The 19,762-nt window shown below is 37.3% G+C and overlaps 1 protein-coding gene across 3 annotated transcripts; it reads left to right on the forward strand.

Moving 5' to 3' along the window:
- The first annotated feature begins 291 nt into the window (after nucleotides 1-291).
- LOC130996753 (protein virilizer homolog) lies at nucleotides 292-15,357 on the forward strand. Of its 3 annotated transcripts, XM_057922041.1 has the most exons (29): nucleotides 292-514; nucleotides 2,573-2,661; nucleotides 2,880-3,003; nucleotides 3,577-4,236; nucleotides 4,399-4,767; nucleotides 4,982-5,086; nucleotides 5,221-5,400; nucleotides 5,962-6,103; nucleotides 6,182-6,363; nucleotides 6,800-6,885; nucleotides 6,963-7,011; nucleotides 7,263-7,329; nucleotides 7,401-7,882; nucleotides 7,965-8,064; nucleotides 8,381-8,514; nucleotides 8,901-8,968; nucleotides 9,045-9,261; nucleotides 9,381-9,596; nucleotides 9,722-9,877; nucleotides 9,979-10,032; nucleotides 10,478-10,680; nucleotides 10,779-10,848; nucleotides 10,978-11,306; nucleotides 12,125-12,293; nucleotides 12,380-12,776; nucleotides 12,888-13,762; nucleotides 13,849-14,589; nucleotides 14,684-14,755; nucleotides 15,170-15,357. In XM_057922041.1, the coding sequence occupies exons 1-29, from the start codon at nucleotides 440-442 to the stop codon at nucleotides 15,188-15,190; spliced, it is 6,432 nt and encodes a 2,143-aa protein (XP_057778024.1). In that variant the 5' UTR covers nucleotides 292-439; the 3' UTR covers nucleotides 15,191-15,357. The 3 variants fall into 3 exon arrangements, with proteins under 3 accessions (XP_057778024.1, XP_057778023.1, XP_057778025.1); XM_057922040.1 differs by having other exon boundaries at nucleotides 12,380-13,762; XM_057922042.1 differs by having other exon boundaries at nucleotides 302-514; nucleotides 2,573-2,606; nucleotides 12,380-13,762.
- The last annotated feature ends 4,405 nt before the right edge of the window (nucleotides 15,358-19,762 follow it).

Raw genomic sequence — 19,762 nt, forward strand, 5'->3', positions numbered from 1 at the left:
TAAGTATATTTTTCACTCAAAGTGGAAAACTAACCTATTCTAAAGAGACGTCCAAAAAGAAAACGAGTGTATTAGAGTAGGACGGAGGGAGTATTACTTTATATTTTCTCATTTCAAAAATATATTTGTATCCTTTTATTTAAATATGACTATATATAATATTTTTATGGGTAAAACTATATAAGAATTCTTTCTTATATTTTTGACTAGTTATGTATATTATAAGACTTTAGATTTCGTATATATTCCTATTAAAATGGCAATCTACTGAAAAGTAGCCAAATATCTGACCTTATTTCTTTTCCGTGTCTAAAATTTTGACAACAAATCTTAATTAGCCAACGTTCCTTGCTCTGCAACAAAAGCACTAAAGCCCTAAAAAGAGGGGTTTGCTCTTTACCGGCGCAGGCTGTCTCAATTCGGCCGGGCAGAGTTAGCAATGGGTCGTCCCGACCCCGGCGTGCTCTACGCCCACACATTCGTTCACCCCCATCTCGATGAATACGTCGATGAGGTATTTGTATGACTTGATTTTCCGTTTCTGGTTATCCATCTCAATGCCATCTCCAGCCTGCATTTTGTTTCTGGTTACTGTGTACTACTTTATTATCGATTCTTACTCGATATGTGGTGTTATATTCAGTGTTTTACGTAGTATGAATTTCCTCTGTAGTTTAAATCAGAGCGCAGCGTTGTTACCTATGCAATTTGATTCTCTTTCTTCTATCAAGGACATTGAGGAGCATGCTTTCTTTTTTTAGTTCATTGCTTTTGGTTCATTTTCGGTTATGATGAGAAGATTTTACTTTGATATTGGGCTGTGAACTATTGTATAATCTCTTTATTACATTTGCTGTTTTGTGTAGCGTTGAATTTGTCTTAATTAGAATGCAGTATTGTTAGGGCTGCAATTTGTTCCTTTTTCTTTCTGCAGCAAAACTGGGGAGTAGGCTTTCATGTTTATTTTTTCTGTTATAATGAAAAGATCTTGCTTGATTTAATTAGGGTTGTGAACTATTGTATAATTGATTTCTTGCTCTCTATGTGGTGTTATAGTCAGTGTTTCGTGTAGTATGAATTTCGTTGAGGTGTTAATTAGAGCAGATCCCTGTTATTCAGAATTGTAATGCTTTATAGTGAGTGGTGGTTTGAGTATGTGGAAGTGAGGAAGTTGAATAAATTTGATAGCCTATTGTTCCTGGTTGTAGTCCATGTGGGTTTTTTACTGGCAGCTCTTTTGTCAGGACAAGGATCAGTGATATAAAGAAATGAAATGAAATTATTTGTCATTGTTAATCAATTCTAGAATTTGTTTAGGCTTGCATAGGACTGGCATGTAAACATTTTGCCTACGAGTAATTTCTTATCGTGTTTTCCTCTGAAAGAAACCAAACGAGTAAAATTTAAAAGCCCACATTATTTTCTGAATACTAAATAGTGTTGTTTACTCATATTTTGATATCATGCCTGCATTCCAAAATTGAAGACATAAAATCTCCTAGCCTAATTTCAATCTTGTAATGATTTTTTTTAAGTTGCACAGATATTTAATCTCCCACTGGCATTTTATTGTGGCATATGTGTTTCTCCTGAAGTCATATTTAATTCTCATCGTCCTGTGGCCTTTGACCTGTTATGTTCATAGGTCCTATACATTACTAACTACGAAGTGAATGCAATCACGCCACATTCATCATTATTAGTCCTTCACTTTTATCGAAATTTTTTTATTTCCCTTAAAAGGCAGGATAATATCTAGTTCTGTGAGAACTTTATGCTAGCTGTTCTCTGTTCATCTCGACCTAATGTTTTTATCTCTGTACTGCTGCATAGCTTATTGCTAACGCTTGTTGCTTGGTAAGTTGAAGTTGAACCTTGTAACTTCTATAAGCATGAATTAGTTTTGGTTCTCTTTATTTGCACCCTGCCAGATCCAAACTATAGGACCTGATGATTGAAATCCTAGATTAGCAGGTTATTATCTGTTCTAATAATTGTTTACGTCAAGATACATTACATGACAATATTCCAACTGGTCCTGAATATGCCCAACATTTGCAATTATATGACTTAATTTGGTTCTTTCTTCTGACATAATTGTGAACTCGCCTGCTGAATTTCTCTATTCATCTTCTATGATTTTTTTTTTATTTGGAGGGGGGGGGGGTTCTTTGGTTACTTAACCATTGGCATTCTTTTTTTTTTTTGATAAATTAACAGTATTAAATAAAGAAATTTAAAGGCTGCACCACAGGGGACTTCAACCCAAGACCTTTGGTAACCATTGGCATTCTTGTTACATTGTATGGTTGATCCTGTTATGTTTCATGTAGCTTAATACCAATTTCTGCATGACCCTATATCTCTTCAGGGAAAATAGTAATAGAGCTTATTTCACTTACGTTGTTTAGTGGTATGCTAATGTATGAACGTACAAACATCTATTAATGTCTGATGCATGGCTATGTTTATTTTCTGTGGGATGTTGTAATACTTTTTCCCCTAGTTCTGCTTCATAACCATTCTGAACAAAATATTAGTGTGACCCAAAATTTTGTCTTATTTATTCCAGGTGATATTTTCGGAGCCAGTAATCATCTCTGCATGTGAGTTCCTTGAGCAGAATGCTTCATCAATTTGCCCTGCAGTGAAGCTTATGGGGTAGTATGATTATCATTTATTTGTAACTTATTATAGACTGGATGCAATCATATCATCTGAATTATTTTGTTGAAACAAATACACACAAGATCGGTTATTTTTTTGTTGAAGATATACTGCTAATTATTAATTTAATTTCTTATGTAATCTTTTTGTTTTATACTTTTATTACATTCCGTTTAGGATGCTAACTTACATTATCTTACACTTTTTTGTAGGGCTACTTCACCCCCATCATTTGCTTTGGAGGTTTTTGTTCAGTGTGAAGGAGAGGCAAGATTTAGGCGGTTATGCCTTCCTTGTTTGTATTCACACTCTTCATCAACTGTGCTCGATGTTGAGGTATATACTATCAATTTGAGATATTTTCATTAGCTCAAGATGAGGTATTTTTCTACATAATAGCTATTGTTAGCTTTAGTTATAACGTTTCCTTATGTGAGTGAATTTGTGAATCTTCTTCTGTGTGTATTTTTTCCTTCATGTTATGAAGAAGATTTTGGTGGGTCCTCATGCCTGATCTTGAATGTTTTTACCTAAAATTCTTCACATCCCACTTTCTTAGCACCCCACTGGTCATGTATCTGACAATTTGTTACCTATATATGCTTAAGCTTCCCTGGTGGGCCCATCAACAACTTTTTAGGAACCACTTTGCATGTAAGAAATTTACAGTCAATGCTTTTGATACTTAGTGTATTTGATTAATGTCATACAGTGGAATAATTGGCTCACTAATTTTAATTGAATTATTAGTTGAAGTTGAGTATGTTTTGCAAAATTGACTAGGTTAATTAGCTTGTAATACCTGCTGAATATGTAAGAAGTTATTATTTGTTGACTGGAATTTTATAGCATTTCCTCTTTTGTGTTTGTCCATCTGGAAAAACTTACTAATGCACTATGTTTTGGTAGGCCGTGGTTACTAATCATTTGGTTGTTAGAGGCAGCTATCGCAGCCTAAGCATGGTGATATATGGGAATACAGCTGAAGATCTAGGCCAGTTTAACATAGAAGTAGATTTGGATAGCTCTTTGACAGATACTGTTAGTACTGTTGAGGGAAACCTACAAGATTTACCTCCTGCTTTTCATTCCACTATGCTGACAATAGAGGAACTTGTATCTCCCTTGAAAATTTTATCTCAAGCAGCTGTAAAATCAGATATTCCGCTTGAATTAAGGAAGTTTCTGTTACTAGTATTCAAAATTTTAGATTCTGAGAATGTTGGTTTAGCAGCTGATAATGTTATTAGTACCTTATTATCAGTGACTTCAACCTATAGAATGACTTGCTCATCTCACAATAATACCGAGCAAACGCAATTGGGCTTTGATGGAGTTCGAAGTGGTGGAGATACTTATCAGACTCTTATTGAAGCGGAAAAGGAACTTCTGGACCTTTATAAAATGATTCAGAATCAATCAGGGGAACCATCTGCTGAAGCTTCTGGAGAATGCATGTTTCTTAAATCTGAGGAAGTCCCTACTTCCAAAGAGTTGATGGATACTTTACATCGTCATTTTGACTTTTATAGCAGCGCTCATAATGTGGGATATAAACATCTTTCACAGGTTGGTGTAATCTGCATCCTCGGCAATAATATGGCATCCGTCCCATATCCTTGAAATTTCTATTTGCACATCTTAAATTTTCCTCTCTTTCTGTTTCATGCATCTTCTGTACCAAGTAATGTGCCTTCAATAGCTGATTTTGCTTCTACTTTTTGTCTTCAGAATAAAAATGCAATACTGTGGTCCATAGTGGCTCTTTTATTGTGCTCTGCTAGAGAGAGCTGCTTTCACTTTGTTAATTATGGTGGCATGAAGCAGCTGGTATATATTTTAACACATCGAATCCACAATTCTACCAGTCTTACATTACTGCTGCTAGGAGTTATTGAGCAGGCTACCATGCATTCTGTGGGCTGTGAAGCTTTCCTAGGATGGTGGCCTCGGGAGGATGAAGATATACCAGCTGGCACTAGTGATGGCTACAATCAATTACTGAAGTTGTTGCTGAATAATCAGAGGCATGATGTTGCATCTCTTGCAACTTCTGTACTTCAGCGCATCCGGTTTTATGAAGTTGCTTGCAGATATGAGGTACATTCTACACTTTGGAATTGTATATGTGGAAGCTGTGTCTTGAAGTGCATATATACAATCTCGTGTTTGAATAAAGTTAAACCGATACACAGACACAGGCAGACAAATATGAACTGACAGATGGTCATAATTCAGTATACTAGAACACCATTTTCAGCATATAGATGATTGCATTTTCTTTGAGTTTGTAATTACGATCACTTGTCTACAGTGTGCCGTATTATCAGTACTTGGGGGTATACCAACTGTTGGTCGAGCGACAAACTATACCTCGGACATGCTTGTGACTGCTAAAGTGCAACTCAAGAAACTCTTGGTTAGTATTATTAGTATTCTCCATTATGTTGCTTGCTTATTTCGTTATGTTATGTTTTTAGTGCTCTTTTTCTTAGAACTAGCTCATAAAACATACTTCTACCCAAGTAACACATGTCAATAACATTGTTGCAGAATTTAATGAAGCTGAGTGGTCCAGTTGAGGATCCTTCTCCAGTGGCTGCTGCAAGCAGATCTCTTATCCTTGGGGATGCTGGGCTATTAGCATATAAAGCAACAAGTAGCTTGATCAATCTATCCAATTGTGGCTTTTTGAATTGTGACATTGACTCACATTTACTTTCCCTCTTGAAGGTATGCATGCTGATTCCCATCATTCTCTCTATTTATATCCTCACATTCCTTTTCTCTTCCTTGCATTTCAACTTTTAAATGAAGAATTGCTTGATTGCCATAACATGCATTGTTGACTTTATAATTTTATTGTTTGCTCTTTGTTTTTGCATAGGGTTCCTTTCGGCCTGTGTTATGTTATCCTTGTGTGACACTTCTAAACTTTTGAGTTATTTTCTGTAGTTTCTCATTGACCGTGATTAGGATTTCTCATCCCTGTGCAGTTAATCTTTCGTTCATTAATTATTTTTTTACTTTTTATCAAAGCCTGCATGCGAAAATTTTATATGAATGTGTACCACGAGATTCGAACACACGACCTTTCATGCGGCCTGAATTTGATATGAAGTTGAAGTATTACTTCATCAAAAACTTAAGCTGATTGAGGGTAATATCATTTTCATATTTAATCTAGGATCTGTGATATGACGTTGAACGATACTCAAACCATATGTCCAATTTATATGTGACATGGTGCTTTTGGCTTTAGTGCTGCTTAATTAATTTGATCGATCTTGACAGGAGAGAGGTTTCCTTCCTCTGTCAGCTGCATTGTTATCATCTTCTGTCTTGCGGTCTGAAACAGGGGATGCATTGGACTTGTTCATGGACGTCGTATTGCATGTTGAAGCTATTATTCTTTTTCTCCTCTTTTGTCGCTCAGGTTTGACTTCCTGCTACCTCCACACCTAATCAAACTTTAAGATATTGTTGTATTTATGTTGTCAACTTCTTCTTTCAGGAGTAGATTTCCTTCTACAGGACCAAGAAGTCTCTTTAACTGTTATCCATGCTTTGCGGGGTATCCATGACGTTCAGAATGGAGACTTGATTTCACTTCGATATGCATCTGCGTTGTTGTCCAGAGGGTTCTTTGTTCGTCCCAGGGATGTTGGCATGATTGTTGAGATACACTTGAGGGCAGTAAGTTCTTTCTTATCTCTTACTTCATGTTTTCTACTCCCTCTGTCCCCCATATTTATGCATACCTTTCCTTTTTGGTACGTCCCCCAAATTTATGCATACTCTATTTTCGGACACTACCCCACACATAATTTTTACAATTTTACCCTTCTAACTTGCACTATGTACCCACAATCTACTTAACAATACCCTCAATGTGGGACCCTTTCTCCACTATCAATACTCCAAACAACTTTTTATTAAAACCTGTGTCGTGGTCAACCATGCATATTTATAGGGGACGGAGAGAGTATACCATTTCAGATATTCGTCAACTCTATACGACTTGGTTCAAGTTCTTAAGCTTTGATTGTTTTCTGATAACTCTGATTTATTTGTTTATTTGCTTTTAGCTTCTTGCTAAGAACTACTTGCATTTTCTGGTTTATATTTCTAGGTGATTGCTGTGGATAGGTTGTGTAAGTTGACTCCAAATACTGAAGAATTTTTATGGGTGCTGTGGGATCTTTGTCGTCTCTCCAGGTATGCTTCTAGGTTCTTTAAGGTGAACAATTTTTATGTTTCTAACTGGCCTAAGGATTTGAGGTGGTCTATTCCAGGTCAGAGTGTGGACGCCAGGCTCTGCTGGTCTTGGTAAATTTTCCAGAGGTAGCAAATTTATGCTCTTCTACTACATTTATGAGTGGTCTAGTATTCCCATTTCTTCTGTATGGTCCTTAAAATAGATGAACTTCATCTGTTTGCCATATAATTTTGATTAGTTGCTTTTATTGTGAAATCATCACCATTGATTGAATTTGTTCAGGAGGGTGACGAGGTGCATATTTTTCTCTTCCCTTCAAGTTTTTGATTTCTCTTCCCTTGCACTTAGGGCTGATCTTTGCTCTTTTGCACTGTAGGCTTTCAAAGTTCTGATTACTGCTTTGCATTCTGGAAGGGAGCTTGATCCTGTTTCACCAAATACAGGTAAGCCTGTTATTTAAGTGGGGTTTCAGAGGGTTCCTATATACTTATAAGTGGCAATCCTTAACTTGCAGGAGTTTCGCCTTTGAATCTTGCCATATTTTACTCAGCAGCTGAGATTTTGGAAGTTGTTGTTACTGATTCTACTGCAACTTCTTTGACATCTTGGATAGACCATGCAAAGGAACTGCATGCTGCATTACACTCATCATCCCCAGGTTCCAACAAGAAAGATGCTCCTGCACGACTATTGGAATGGATAGACGCTGGTGTAGTGTACCATAAGAAAGGAGCAATTGGACTCCTACGGTATGCTGCTGTTTTGGCTTCTGGAGGGGATGTTCACATGGCTTCTGACAGTGTTTTAGCTTCTGACATGATGGATGTTGATAATGTAGTTGGAGATTCTTCCACTAATTCCGATGGCAACATTGTTGATAATCTTATAGGAAAACGTATTACAGAGAAGGATTTTCCAGGTGTTATTCTTCGCGATTCCTCTATGGCTCAGCTTACTACAGCAATTCGTATTTTGGCGTTTATTTCGGAAAATTCGGTACGATACTCTTGTTAGTTTTATTGCAGGCACTTTCTTGTAACATACCTGCGCTTACCAAGTTCTCTATGTTTAATAAAAGGTTGCTGCTACTGCTCTCTACAATGAAGGTGCTGTGATGGTTATCCATGCTGTTATGATCAATTGTAAACTCATGCTTGAGAGGTCATCTAATATTTATGGTCAGTATTTGTTCCTGTGTTGACAACATCCTTGAGAATACTGACAATTTTTTTTTTTATTCCTTACATTGAATGAGTGATTTATATTAATTTGGGGACAACTAGGCTCTTAGTTCATCGACATGACGGCTTAAAAAAAAAAAGTTCATCGACATGACAATGATACACTTTTAACTTACAGGCTGATAAAAGTTTGGTTGCTGAATCTTAAGTTTCTTGCTGCATTTCTCCTCTTAGCTTGTCCGGAGGGGCCTCTTGATGCCTTTTGAGTGCTTATGTATCAGGAACCTAATGCATGGCTTACTGTCTTAAGCAGATTATCTTGTTGATGAGGGTGCAGAGGGCAATTCAACTTCTGATTTACTTCTAGAACGTAATCGTGAGAAAAGCATGTTCGATCTGCTTATTCCTTCACTGGTCCTGCTGATCAATCTCTTGCAGGAGTTACAGGTTTGTGGTAGCATTTCTGACTTGTTAAAAAATAGTTTCCCAGTGCAAATCCAGACTTTGATTTCATTTCAATATGATGTTTGCTGTGGAATCATTTAGTTTATATTGGTCCAGTCCTAGTTGCGACACTTATTCAAATGAATGCTTGTTTTTACTCTAATAATGTTGAACATGTGCCATTGTTCTTATGGACTTTCCAGACTAAGGGTGTGCAGGGATTTAAAAATGCAAATAAAATCTGAGAACGAAGTTCACCTACCTTATGCCCACTTGAATGGAAATGTGAAATACACTTGTAGCCATACTAGCGCATTGCTTTCTATTCTTTGATAATGGTGAATGGTTCCAACTTGAATCAGTGCATTAACATTTCTTGCTATATTCAGGAAGCAAAGGAGCAACACCGGAACACCAAACTAATGAATGTGCTCTTACAGTTGCACCGAGAAGTGAGGTAGCGCAAAAATGATCTGTTATTATTGTTCTAAAGATATATGTGCCGCTATAGTTGATACAGGTTCTATTTGCAGCCCCAAGTTAGCTGCTTGTGGAGCAGAGTTGTACAGTTCTTGCCCAGATCTTGTGCTTGGTTTTGGTGCGGTTTGCCATCTTATAGCATCAGCACTAGCTTGTTGGCCATTGTACAGTTGGACTCCAGGCCTTTTTCGTTTCATCATTGACAGTCTTCATGCAACTTCACTATTGGCACTGGGTCCGAAGGAAACCTGCAGCTTGCTTTGTCTACTAGTATGTGAATCTTACAATTATATAGACCATACTTGAAGCATTTAGTGGATCTTGTAATCCATTGTATATAATAATTGAATGCGATTTCAACTAATTCTTCCAATTTTGTGCCTTTCAAGAATGATTTGTTACCAGATGAAAGTTATTGGCTGTGGAAGAATGGAATGCCAATGCTGAGCCCTCTAAGAGCAATGGCAGTTGGGACATTGCTAGGTCCACCAAAAGAAAAACAAGTGAATTGGTATCTAAGGCCTGGCAACCCTGAAAAGTTATTAGCTCAATTGTCTCCCCAACTTTTGAAACTTGGTGATATTATACTGCATTGTGCTGTTAGTGTAAGTGTCCCTGTAAAACTTTTTGTCAAGCTAAAAGCATGTGACATGGTGGGTTATTCCCCAAGTTCACAACTTGCTATTTGTGTTTTACCTGTTTATCTGATGACAGTTCTGTAACATGTCAGATGTCGGTAATCGTACAAGAAGTGTTACGTGTCTTCATTATTCGGATGGCATGTCTCAATATTGATTATGCTTCACATTTGGTGAAACCAATAGTTTCGTGGATCTCTCATCGCCTCTTAGAGCAATCTGTGTTGTCTGATGTGGACGCTTACAAGGTTATCAGTAAGAATAGCTTTAATGTTGTACCATTTTGGTTCTGTTCGTTTAACTTGTTCTCTATTGATTAATATACTTTTGTTTCCCTCTTAAATTGCAGGTTAACCGCTTACTTAAATTTCTTGCTATCTTATTGGAGCATCCAAATGCTAAGGTACTTTTCATATTTCAAAACTAACTTGTTACCTTTTTCCATCAAAGAGAGAGTTTGTCTAATTCTAGTTATTCCTGATACAGATCATTATTTAGTTATAGTTATCTTTTGTTTCTTTAATTTATTTGGTTATTTAGTGTTAAGTTAGTTAGGGCTATAATAACGTAATGGGTGAGGCTTCTGTGTGGGCTCCAAGCTATTTACTTGGGCCTCAAGTTTCTTTAGGTCTTTAAAGTGAAGGGTTAGTATTGTCATTTTTAGTATTAGTCTGGGAGAGCATCCACTGTAAGCCTTGCAAGAGGAGTTTAGGACAGCCTCGCTGTAGGGCCTCGCAAGAGGAGGATTTCTCTCCGTTTTCCTTGTTCACTATATATTTAAGTTGATTTCTTTCTGTTCATTGTTCTTTATTTATCTCAATCCCTTCACTCTATCAATTCCATGGCAGCCACTATTGCTGAAAGAAGGTGGATTTCAGATGCTAACGCAAGTGCTTGAGAGGTGTATTGGAGGTGCCAATTTTGATGTAAAGCAGTTCTCTGGGAACATAAATCTAGCAAAATTTGAATTTTCAGTTCTTAGTTGGTGTATACCTGTTTTTCAGTCTGTATCATTGATTAGTGACGGACGTACATCTCTTCAGCATGAAAGGTCAGATTTTTCATTTTGATATGCAGATGGGACCTTCTATCCCAACACTTCCCTGGATAGACATTAACACATAAATATCTACTTTCTGTTGTTTCCAGGAATACCCCTAATTTCTTTACAGTTGATGAATGTTCCACATTTTGGATATATCTCCTGAGGTTCTGCATGGTATGTTCCTTTTTAATGTCTTTATCTGCATGTCAATGTATAATTAAAATATCATACCATTATCCTCATGGCAATTTTATAGTATAACATATCTGCCTCTATATAAAACACAATACGTTCATATTGTAGGTCTTGCCCATTGGAATAGAATTGCTTACTTGTCTGTCTGCGTTCAAAGAGATGGCTTCCTCTGCTGAAGGCTGCAGTGCTTTACTTTCTATTTTAAAGCACACTAAGCCCTCTGGTATCGAGGATTCTGAGAATCAGATTAAACAAGAGAGCAATACGAGCTGTGACATAATTTATGCATCTGAATGGAAGGAGAATCCTCCATTATTGTGCTGCTGGACCACTTTGTTAAAGTCTATTGATTCTAAGGATGTTCCTGCAGCACAGGTTGCATCAGCAATTGACACATTAGCCACAGGTGCTTTATGCTTTTGCATTGATGGGGAAAGGTATGCAAATTGCTCTTCGTTCTTTGTTCTTTTCTCTTGAAACTTAAAAGTATTTTTGTAAGCCAACTTGAGTTTCAGTTTGTTATGCTAGAACATATTCTCACAATATAAATTGGTTGACTGATTACAAAGTAATTGAGGTTGTTTATTCAAATTAAAGGTAGCATGGTGTAATGTGCCACATTGTTGGAATAATACATGTTTAAGTAGTTTATGTATGGGCGAAATGGATTTTTGTAGCAACTTGATTTATTCATTTTTCTTGGCAAGAGAAATAGAAATTTTAAAAGACCACCTGATGGTGGACTTGAATTGAAACCTTTGGCCTCAACCATTAACCACACTACCGCTAGGCCAACACACTCACAATTTATTCAATTTTGATGTTACAAATGGGATTGGAGTCATTTGAGGGTAATATCTTTGAGGCAATCCTGTAGAGGAAGGAGTGTCTGCAACGAGGACTTCATAAACCGTGGAGTTGATTGATGTTAAGTAGTGGGTGCTGACCGTTGAATCACTATTTCACCTATATGGATATAAAAGCTTGCATTTGGAAAGGTGTTATGTCTCGATAGTCGTGTGGCCACTTATGTGCACTCTTATTATTCTTTACTTACCAGTAGTGGATAAATTGTAAAATTCCAAAATATGTTGATTGTGGTTTAGGTGGTGACATTTCACTTCAGTAACAAAATGACAGAAAGGAGGCCAAGTTTGCAAATGTTTACTGCAACGTTACTTTTATAAACACATTTTAGTTTGTGAGAGAGTCAACATGATTATTGCCATATTTCACATGTTTTCTTTCTAATCAGCCTGAACAGAGAAAGGATTGCTGCAATCAAGTTACTGTTCGGAGTGGGTGAAATTTCTTTGGAAGAATTTGCTGAAGAAAACCTGAAGCAAATTGAGGAGCTCATGAATTTGTTGGAAGCAGAGACGAGCTATAAATCTGCATCTGAGAATCATCCTTCACTGCATCAGGTTTATATTGTCGCTCTTCTTCTACTTATTCTTGTTGACGAGGAGTTCTTTCTTATTTTTTTTCATTCTTTGTCATGGGTGCTTAGATCAAGGAGACTGCAAGCTTATTAATGCTATTATTACAAAAATCCTCTGGTACGGATGAAGCGGATGCTGAAATCATCCGTTGTTGCACTTCATTGCTTACTCCTCCAGTTTCTTCAAGAGTTCATAGATTTGCGGATAGAAGTATGGAGCTGATTGAAGATTACGGCTTGGATGTATTCGGAACAATGTTTTCTTGGGAGTGTCCGGAGAATATGCGTAACAGAATGACACAGACAGGTCTTTCTGCGAAAAGAAAGATCTCTCTCGAGGGGCCAAATAGGCATGGCAGAGGGGAGAACTCAGTTGTGGAGGCTGCTTCACAAAGTACATTCTCTAGGGGGATGGTACCTGTCACCACCCCACCTGGCCCTACACGTCGTGATACCTTCAGACAGCGTAAGCCAAACACTAGCAGGCCTCCTTCTATGCATGTGGATGACTATGTTGCAAGAGAACGAAACGCTGATGGTACTAACAGTTCTAATGTAATTGCTGTCCCACGGATAGGATCTGCTAGCGGGAGACCACCGTCAGTTCATGTGGACGTCTTCATGGCCAGGCAAAGGGAGCGCCAAAATATCGCAGGGGTAGCAGTTAATGAAGCAGTGACCCTTGTGAAAACGACAGCCCCAGATGACAACTTAGATGGAGACAAGTCCAGCAAACCTCGGCAGTTGAAACCTGATCTCGAAGATGATCTTCAGGGAATCGATATTGTTTTTGATGCTGAAGAATCTGAACCCGATGATAAGTTGCCTTTTCCACAACAGGACGATAATCTGCCACAAACTGTATCTGTTATTGAGCCACATTCTCCTCCTCATTCGATAGTTGAGGAGACAGAGAGTGATGTGAATGAGAGCAACCAGTTCTCTCACTTGGCTACTCCGTCAGTATCAAACATGGATGAAAGCACGCCAAGTGAGTATTCATCAAGGATGTCTGGATCTCGTCCAGAGATGCCTCTGACTCGAGAACCGAGCATTTCCTCGGATAGGAAGTTCTCTGACCAGCTAGATGTCTCAAAGAGTTTACCAATCAGAACTCCTCTTAATGCAACTGAATCCCCTGCTGTAGCAAGTACTTCAGGTGGTGCTGCTTCTAGCTACATGAAGGTTCCCTCATCTGCGGCACGATTTCCTGTTGATTCCAGGATGCAGCCTCCCTTGTATTCCAAAACACCTCTACAACAAACTGGTCCTGGGTTGCAAGGTTTCTATGACCAGAAATTTCCTATAAATCAGCCTCCTCTTCCTTTGATGCCACCTCCATCGACATTCTCATCTGTGCCGTCTCAAAATATGCTACCTGGTGTGGGTCAGTCTTCATCTTTTGTGAAGTCTGGACCAGATGTTCAGACTCAGGTTCCTCAAGGCTTCCATGTATGCAAAGATCTACTTGCTGTTTAAACTGGTTTCTGCTTTTTGCTTACCTGCATATAGTTTCTCACTCTTCCCCTGATTTGCAGGTTCAGTCGGATTATATGTCTGCTGCTGGAAATTCCGCATCTGCCTCGGCGCAAAATTCAAAATTCGGAAGGACATCACTTTCCTCTCCAGCGGGATCTACAAGACCTCCTCCACCACTTCCTCCTACACCACCTCCTTATTCTGGCAATCCTTCAATGACAAATTCTACTTCTCAATCTCCACAATATTTTCAGCCTGACATGCAGCAAAATTCCGGTGCACCTTTGATTAACCTTCCAGCATCACACTCGATGCTAAACTCTTACCCCCCGCCATCGATGCAGCCATTGCTTTTCAGGCCCGGTTCCATGCCTGTAAATCTTTATGTAAACAGTTTAGTTCCACACGGAGACAACATGCCTAATGTATCGCAAAATCTAACCATCTCTATGCCTTCAGTTCAACCCATACCTACACCTACACAGTTGCAGCCGTTACAGCCGCCACAAATCCCCCGTCCTCCACCTCAGCATCTGAGACCAACTGTTGCATCTTCCCCGCAATCTGAGCTGGGCGTACCAATGTTGCATGGTTCCTTACAGATTCATGGTCATCCATCCCAGATGCTGCAACAGCCGCAACTATCCCCTGGTCAAGTGTATTATCAGGCGCAGCAACAGGAAACTACATCACAGTCACAGCAGCAGCAAAGAATCTTGCAGCAACCAGGAGAAACATCCCAGCAACAAGATTCTGGGATGTCTCTGCAAGAGTTTTTTAAATCCCCTGAAGCTATTCAGGTACTCAGAGCTCTGGACTAATATAATCACACAATCTCACAATTCTGTTGATTTTAGAGTTATGAGTTGATTGTTTGACTTGATTCGATTGCAGTCTCTTCTGGGTGACCGGGATAAACTTTGTCAGGTTCTGGAGCAGCATCCAAAGTTAATGCAGATGCTTCAGGTTTGACGATCTGCATTTTATGCTCCCACATGTGCTATTGATATTTTATACCTGAAACATATCTTGCTTATTATTGTGTTCTTTGTCTTGGCATATTGTTGGTCTCTTGGTCATCTAAAATATCTTTAGGGCCATAGAGCTTTTTAGTACACACTAAGTGCTTATGTTGCGCAATGATATACGTGCTTTTATGCACATTGACATCTACTCTCTCGAAAGAATATTACTGCAATTCTTGGAGTCATCGTTTTTGTCATTGGTGCTGATGTCTCACAATTTGCCTAGCTATTCTACATTGTCAGTCAGATTGCTCTAGAGAGGGGTTTTTTTTTTTGTTTTTTTTTTTTTTTCCGTTTTTTTTTTTGTTTTTGTTTTTATATTTGTTTCTGATCATTTCTTGCCATGCTTTACCAGGAGCGATTAGGTCCATTATAGAGTATTTCTGGCGCACTTGAGGTTGTATCTTATAAAGGCACAATGAACTCCTGGTTTTGCAGATTAATTTCTTTGTACATTACTTTTGCATTTTTTATTTAATTATCGGTATGTATCATCATAACAATTTAATAAGTCTTCAAATGTCCATTCAGTCTCTTTGATTCGTCTCGTGCTTTTGCTGTTTCCAGTCTTTCTACAATATTGTTGTTCATGTACTTAGTTAAATGATTTATGTTAAGAAAAAGGGTGGTTCTATGCATCAGTCCTATTTTTCATTCTGTTGTCTTCTTACATGACAATATTTTATGTGGTAGTATATAAGTTAATTTTAAATAATGATATATTTTTTTAACTTCACAAAAGCATGAGTTTTTAGCCGTTTTGGGGGTTGATGATATACAAACTGTCCATATAAAAAAGAAAAAGGAATTTTCGGTCACTTTAATGAAGGTAAATTCCATTTTTTGTCATTAATTTTTGCATTGATTTTTGGGAATATAGCCAAAAAATACATGAACTTTGATAAAAGTTGCAATTTTCACCTGAACTTTCAAATTAGTCAAAATATACATGAACTTATATTTTTTGTTGTAAATTTCACCTGAACTTGCAATGATTGAACTCCGTCGAGGTGAAATTTACAACAAAAAATATAAGTTCAGGTATATTTTGGCCAATTTGAAAGTTCAGGCGAAAATTGCAACTTTTATCAAAGTTCGTGTATTTTTTGGCTATAATCCCTTGATTTTTTTATAAGAGAGGGTTCGTAAATATTTATTAAAAAAATGCTGAAATTCAATTGAAATTTAAAACATTCATTTGTAAATTGTAAAATTTGGATATATAATGTTTTACAGGAGAAAATTTTGAAAAAATCAGTAGAAGTTGGAGTACCAAAATATATTCAAATTTGGAATGTTGCATTTTATTGTGTGAACATTACTAAGGTACATAAATTAATCTAAATTTTAATGCATGTTCTTGAGTACGTGATAGTACACAGTTGTAATTTTATGCCTTAAACATGGTTATTTTGTTGGTTTTATGTTATTGAAAAGAGTAACAATAATACTTAGGACTACCGATTGGATGAGTAACACAGTAATAAGCAATTAAATTATGATACGAAGATTAGACACGAAAATTACAGTTAATTAGTCCGACATGGTGTATGAATGGGATTTTGCAGATCTCTTGTTGCGTGGTTGAACGGGATTAAGAACTTATAGGCTTCGTGGATTATTGATGAGTGTAGGAAAATTCTATATTTTTATTAAAGCTAAAAATCCAACGATGCAAATTTGATGACGATCAAAGCACAACTGAAAGATCAGAAAGCTCCCACCTGAAATGTAGTATGCTGAAGATGTCATAGACTGCTACGACCCAGCGTAAGATCCAGTCCGTAGACCCGATAAACAAATAAATTCACTTAACTTTAGGATTTCTTATTTTGTAGCTGTAACTCTGTAAGTCAACTAATCAGTTTTGTAACCTCGAACTGATACACAAGTTAATTAACCATGACAACATTATACTTTATTTTCAGACAGCTAAATACTTTGCTATTTGCTTCTACTTCTTACAACAACTCCAAACATTTTGGTAAGAGAAGGCGTACGTAGAAAATGGGTTTTAACTAGAGCAAACTATTATAATTAAGAACAATATCGAAGGATTAGTTTTCTTGGTTCTAAGTTTATGGACTGACAATAAATACAACCTAGAATATGGCAAGAAATAATTATTGGGTTTCAAGTGATAACTAGTATTTGAGCTTGAAACGCCTTGGCTCGTTGAGTTTCCTTTCTACTCACTTTCGCGGCTAAGGGTGTTGAAAGATAATAGTTTTGATTCGCTTGAAAGTTCAAGTTCGTATCGCTTCTAGTAAACTAGTTCTTCGGGTATTTATATGAGAAAAAAAAATGAATAGTGTCATCGGAGGGGACACCATTCAAAATCCGAACCTATATGTCTTGAAAAATTTCTCGTTTGACATCACTTTCGGTGCCCGCAATATTGGTACAACAATATTGTATACTGATGCTTTGAAAAGCTAGTGATGTATGTAAGCACATCAAAATTGGAATTACAATTAAATTAATCACAATGGCAATTGGAAGTACAATTAAATGTTTGTAAGCTCATTTATATATGTATCGATTTGATATTTATTTATTTAAATATATACAGATTGAGAAAATTTTCCATATTCTTTTATTTTTTTCACTTTGTTTTTTTGTTTCAAGGAAAAAAAGGGGCCATTTCATACATATATAATTTATCTATATGCATATAGAATTATTTAGGATTCATTTGATACATATATCATTGATATATTATCTATTATTTAAATTTACATATAGAATGTGAATTTTAAATTTTCTTTCATCCAATAGTTCATAGGTTCGGGTTTTACTTTTTGAAAATATTTTTGCTAATTATCTTTTAAAAAACTTGTTATTTCTTCAAAAAACTTCAATAGTGATAAACATGTATTTTTGCCTCTTGGTGTGTCATATTTAATGATTAGTTGTGAGAATTTTGTGTGTTTGATGGTTTATTTGAGTTTATATTGGTTTATTGTCAATAACTTGTTACTTCCTTGTTGTTGGAACGAATTTTCAGAAATAATGAAGCAGAATTTGGAAGAATGTCCAGAAATACAAGTTGTAGATGATCTTGATACGAGTTCGTGAGCTCAAATCAATCGAAAATCGGAGATCGAAAGAGGGAGAACGGACCAAAACAAAATTATTGCACAAAACTGTCAGGACCCCGCGGTCACTACCGCGGCTACGGGCATGACCGCGGCCTATACGACGATGGACGTGGTCAGAACGGCCGTATCTCAGACCCCGTGTTAACTCGATTTTTGCACATTTTTTGAAATTTTCAGCTATTTTTCGATCCTACACGATTTTAACCAATATTTTAATACCTAGGGTACATAAAAGAACCCCAAAAACACTTTTGAACGAGACATCACTTTATTTTTCATTTTTCCTGAGAATTGAGAGAGAGAGACAGAGAAGACTGTAGGAGCAAGACTGAAGATTCACAGATTTCTCTACGGTTTTATTTGTTGAATGTTGATTTCTTTTTTATCAGAAAATGATTGATATATTGGTACCAGAGATACCATCAAAATACATGTTACATCACAGAGGTGATCAAATCACCTTGGCACCAAGAAGATAAGTTCATCTCCTTGTTTAGGATATCAAAAGCTTTATTCCAACACCACATCCGAACCTTAATCTCCATAACTAGACTATTTGTCTCCCACGTCTTTCCTTCGAATCTACATTCATTTCGTTTCTTCCAAATCGTCCAAATAGTGCAGACCCAAATTGCCTTCACGAGATTCCCACTTCTCTTACCTGTCCCAGGGTTCGCAAGCATAGAGAAGTGAGATTCCACCGAATAGGGTCTAACAGTGCTAATCCCGAGCCAGCTTTGCAGTGCGTTCCACATAGGGTTGTAAATGAATCGAATATTTTTGCTCGATTCGAGATTCGATTCGAAATTGCCTGATTCGTATTCGATAACAAATATTCGATTCGATTCGATTATTATTCAAATACTTATATGAAATTTTGATATTCGATTCGATATTCGTAGATATTCGATTCGATATATATTATATATATATATATTATAATATATATTCGATAATTTCACTTTAAAAGGTAGGAATTAAAAATAATGATATTTGTTGATGATTCAATGCATATCATCTTTAAAAGGTTGATCATATTACCGAGTAGCAATTTTTTAATAATATATCATAAATATATATATTATAATATATATTCTAAAAAGTAACCTAAACCCTAATTCCCTAAACTAAATCAGCGCCTCCTCATCCTCAATTCCTCATTCCTCAAGTCAACGCTGCCTTCTTTCCACAGCAGCGCCGCACAGCTCCAACCTCCAAGCCTCTTCTTCCCCACGCAATTCGCATTTCCTCTTCTCTTTTCGACCAACACCGCATCGCCTGCATCTGCTGTTGTCCTGAATCTGCACCGCATCGCTCGTCGGCGCGGCCTCTTCTCTTCTCGACCAATGCCGCGTCGCCTGCATCTGCTGCTGTTCTGAATCTGCACCGCGTCGCTCGTCGGCGCGGTCTCTTCTCTTCTCGACCAACGCCTCGTCGCCTGCATCTGCTGCTGTTCTGAATCTGCACCGCGTCGCTCGTCGGCGCGGCCTCTTCTCTTCTCGACCAACGCCGCGTCGCCTGCATCTGCTGCTGTCCTCAAACTGCACCGCGTCGCCTGCGTCGCTGTGTCGCCTATATTATTTAATATTTTTTTTCTTCAGAATTTCGAATCGAATAATATAGAATACAAGTCGAATACTCGAATCGAATATTCGAATCGAGTATTCGGAAAAGAAAATTAAGGTACTTTTAAAAGACGAATCGAATACTCGAATCGAATCGAATAATTTGAAAATATCAACGAATCGAATACCGAATCGAATTTAATATTCGAAATCGAATCGAATCACGAATCGAATATTAGTATCATTTCACGAATACGAATCGAATACGTTGATATTCGCTTC

Source organism: Salvia miltiorrhiza, chromosome 8 (assembly GCF_028751815.1).
Source record: "Salvia miltiorrhiza cultivar Shanhuang (shh) chromosome 8, IMPLAD_Smil_shh, whole genome shotgun sequence".
Taxonomy (NCBI): Eukaryota; Viridiplantae; Streptophyta; class Magnoliopsida; order Lamiales; family Lamiaceae; genus Salvia; species Salvia miltiorrhiza.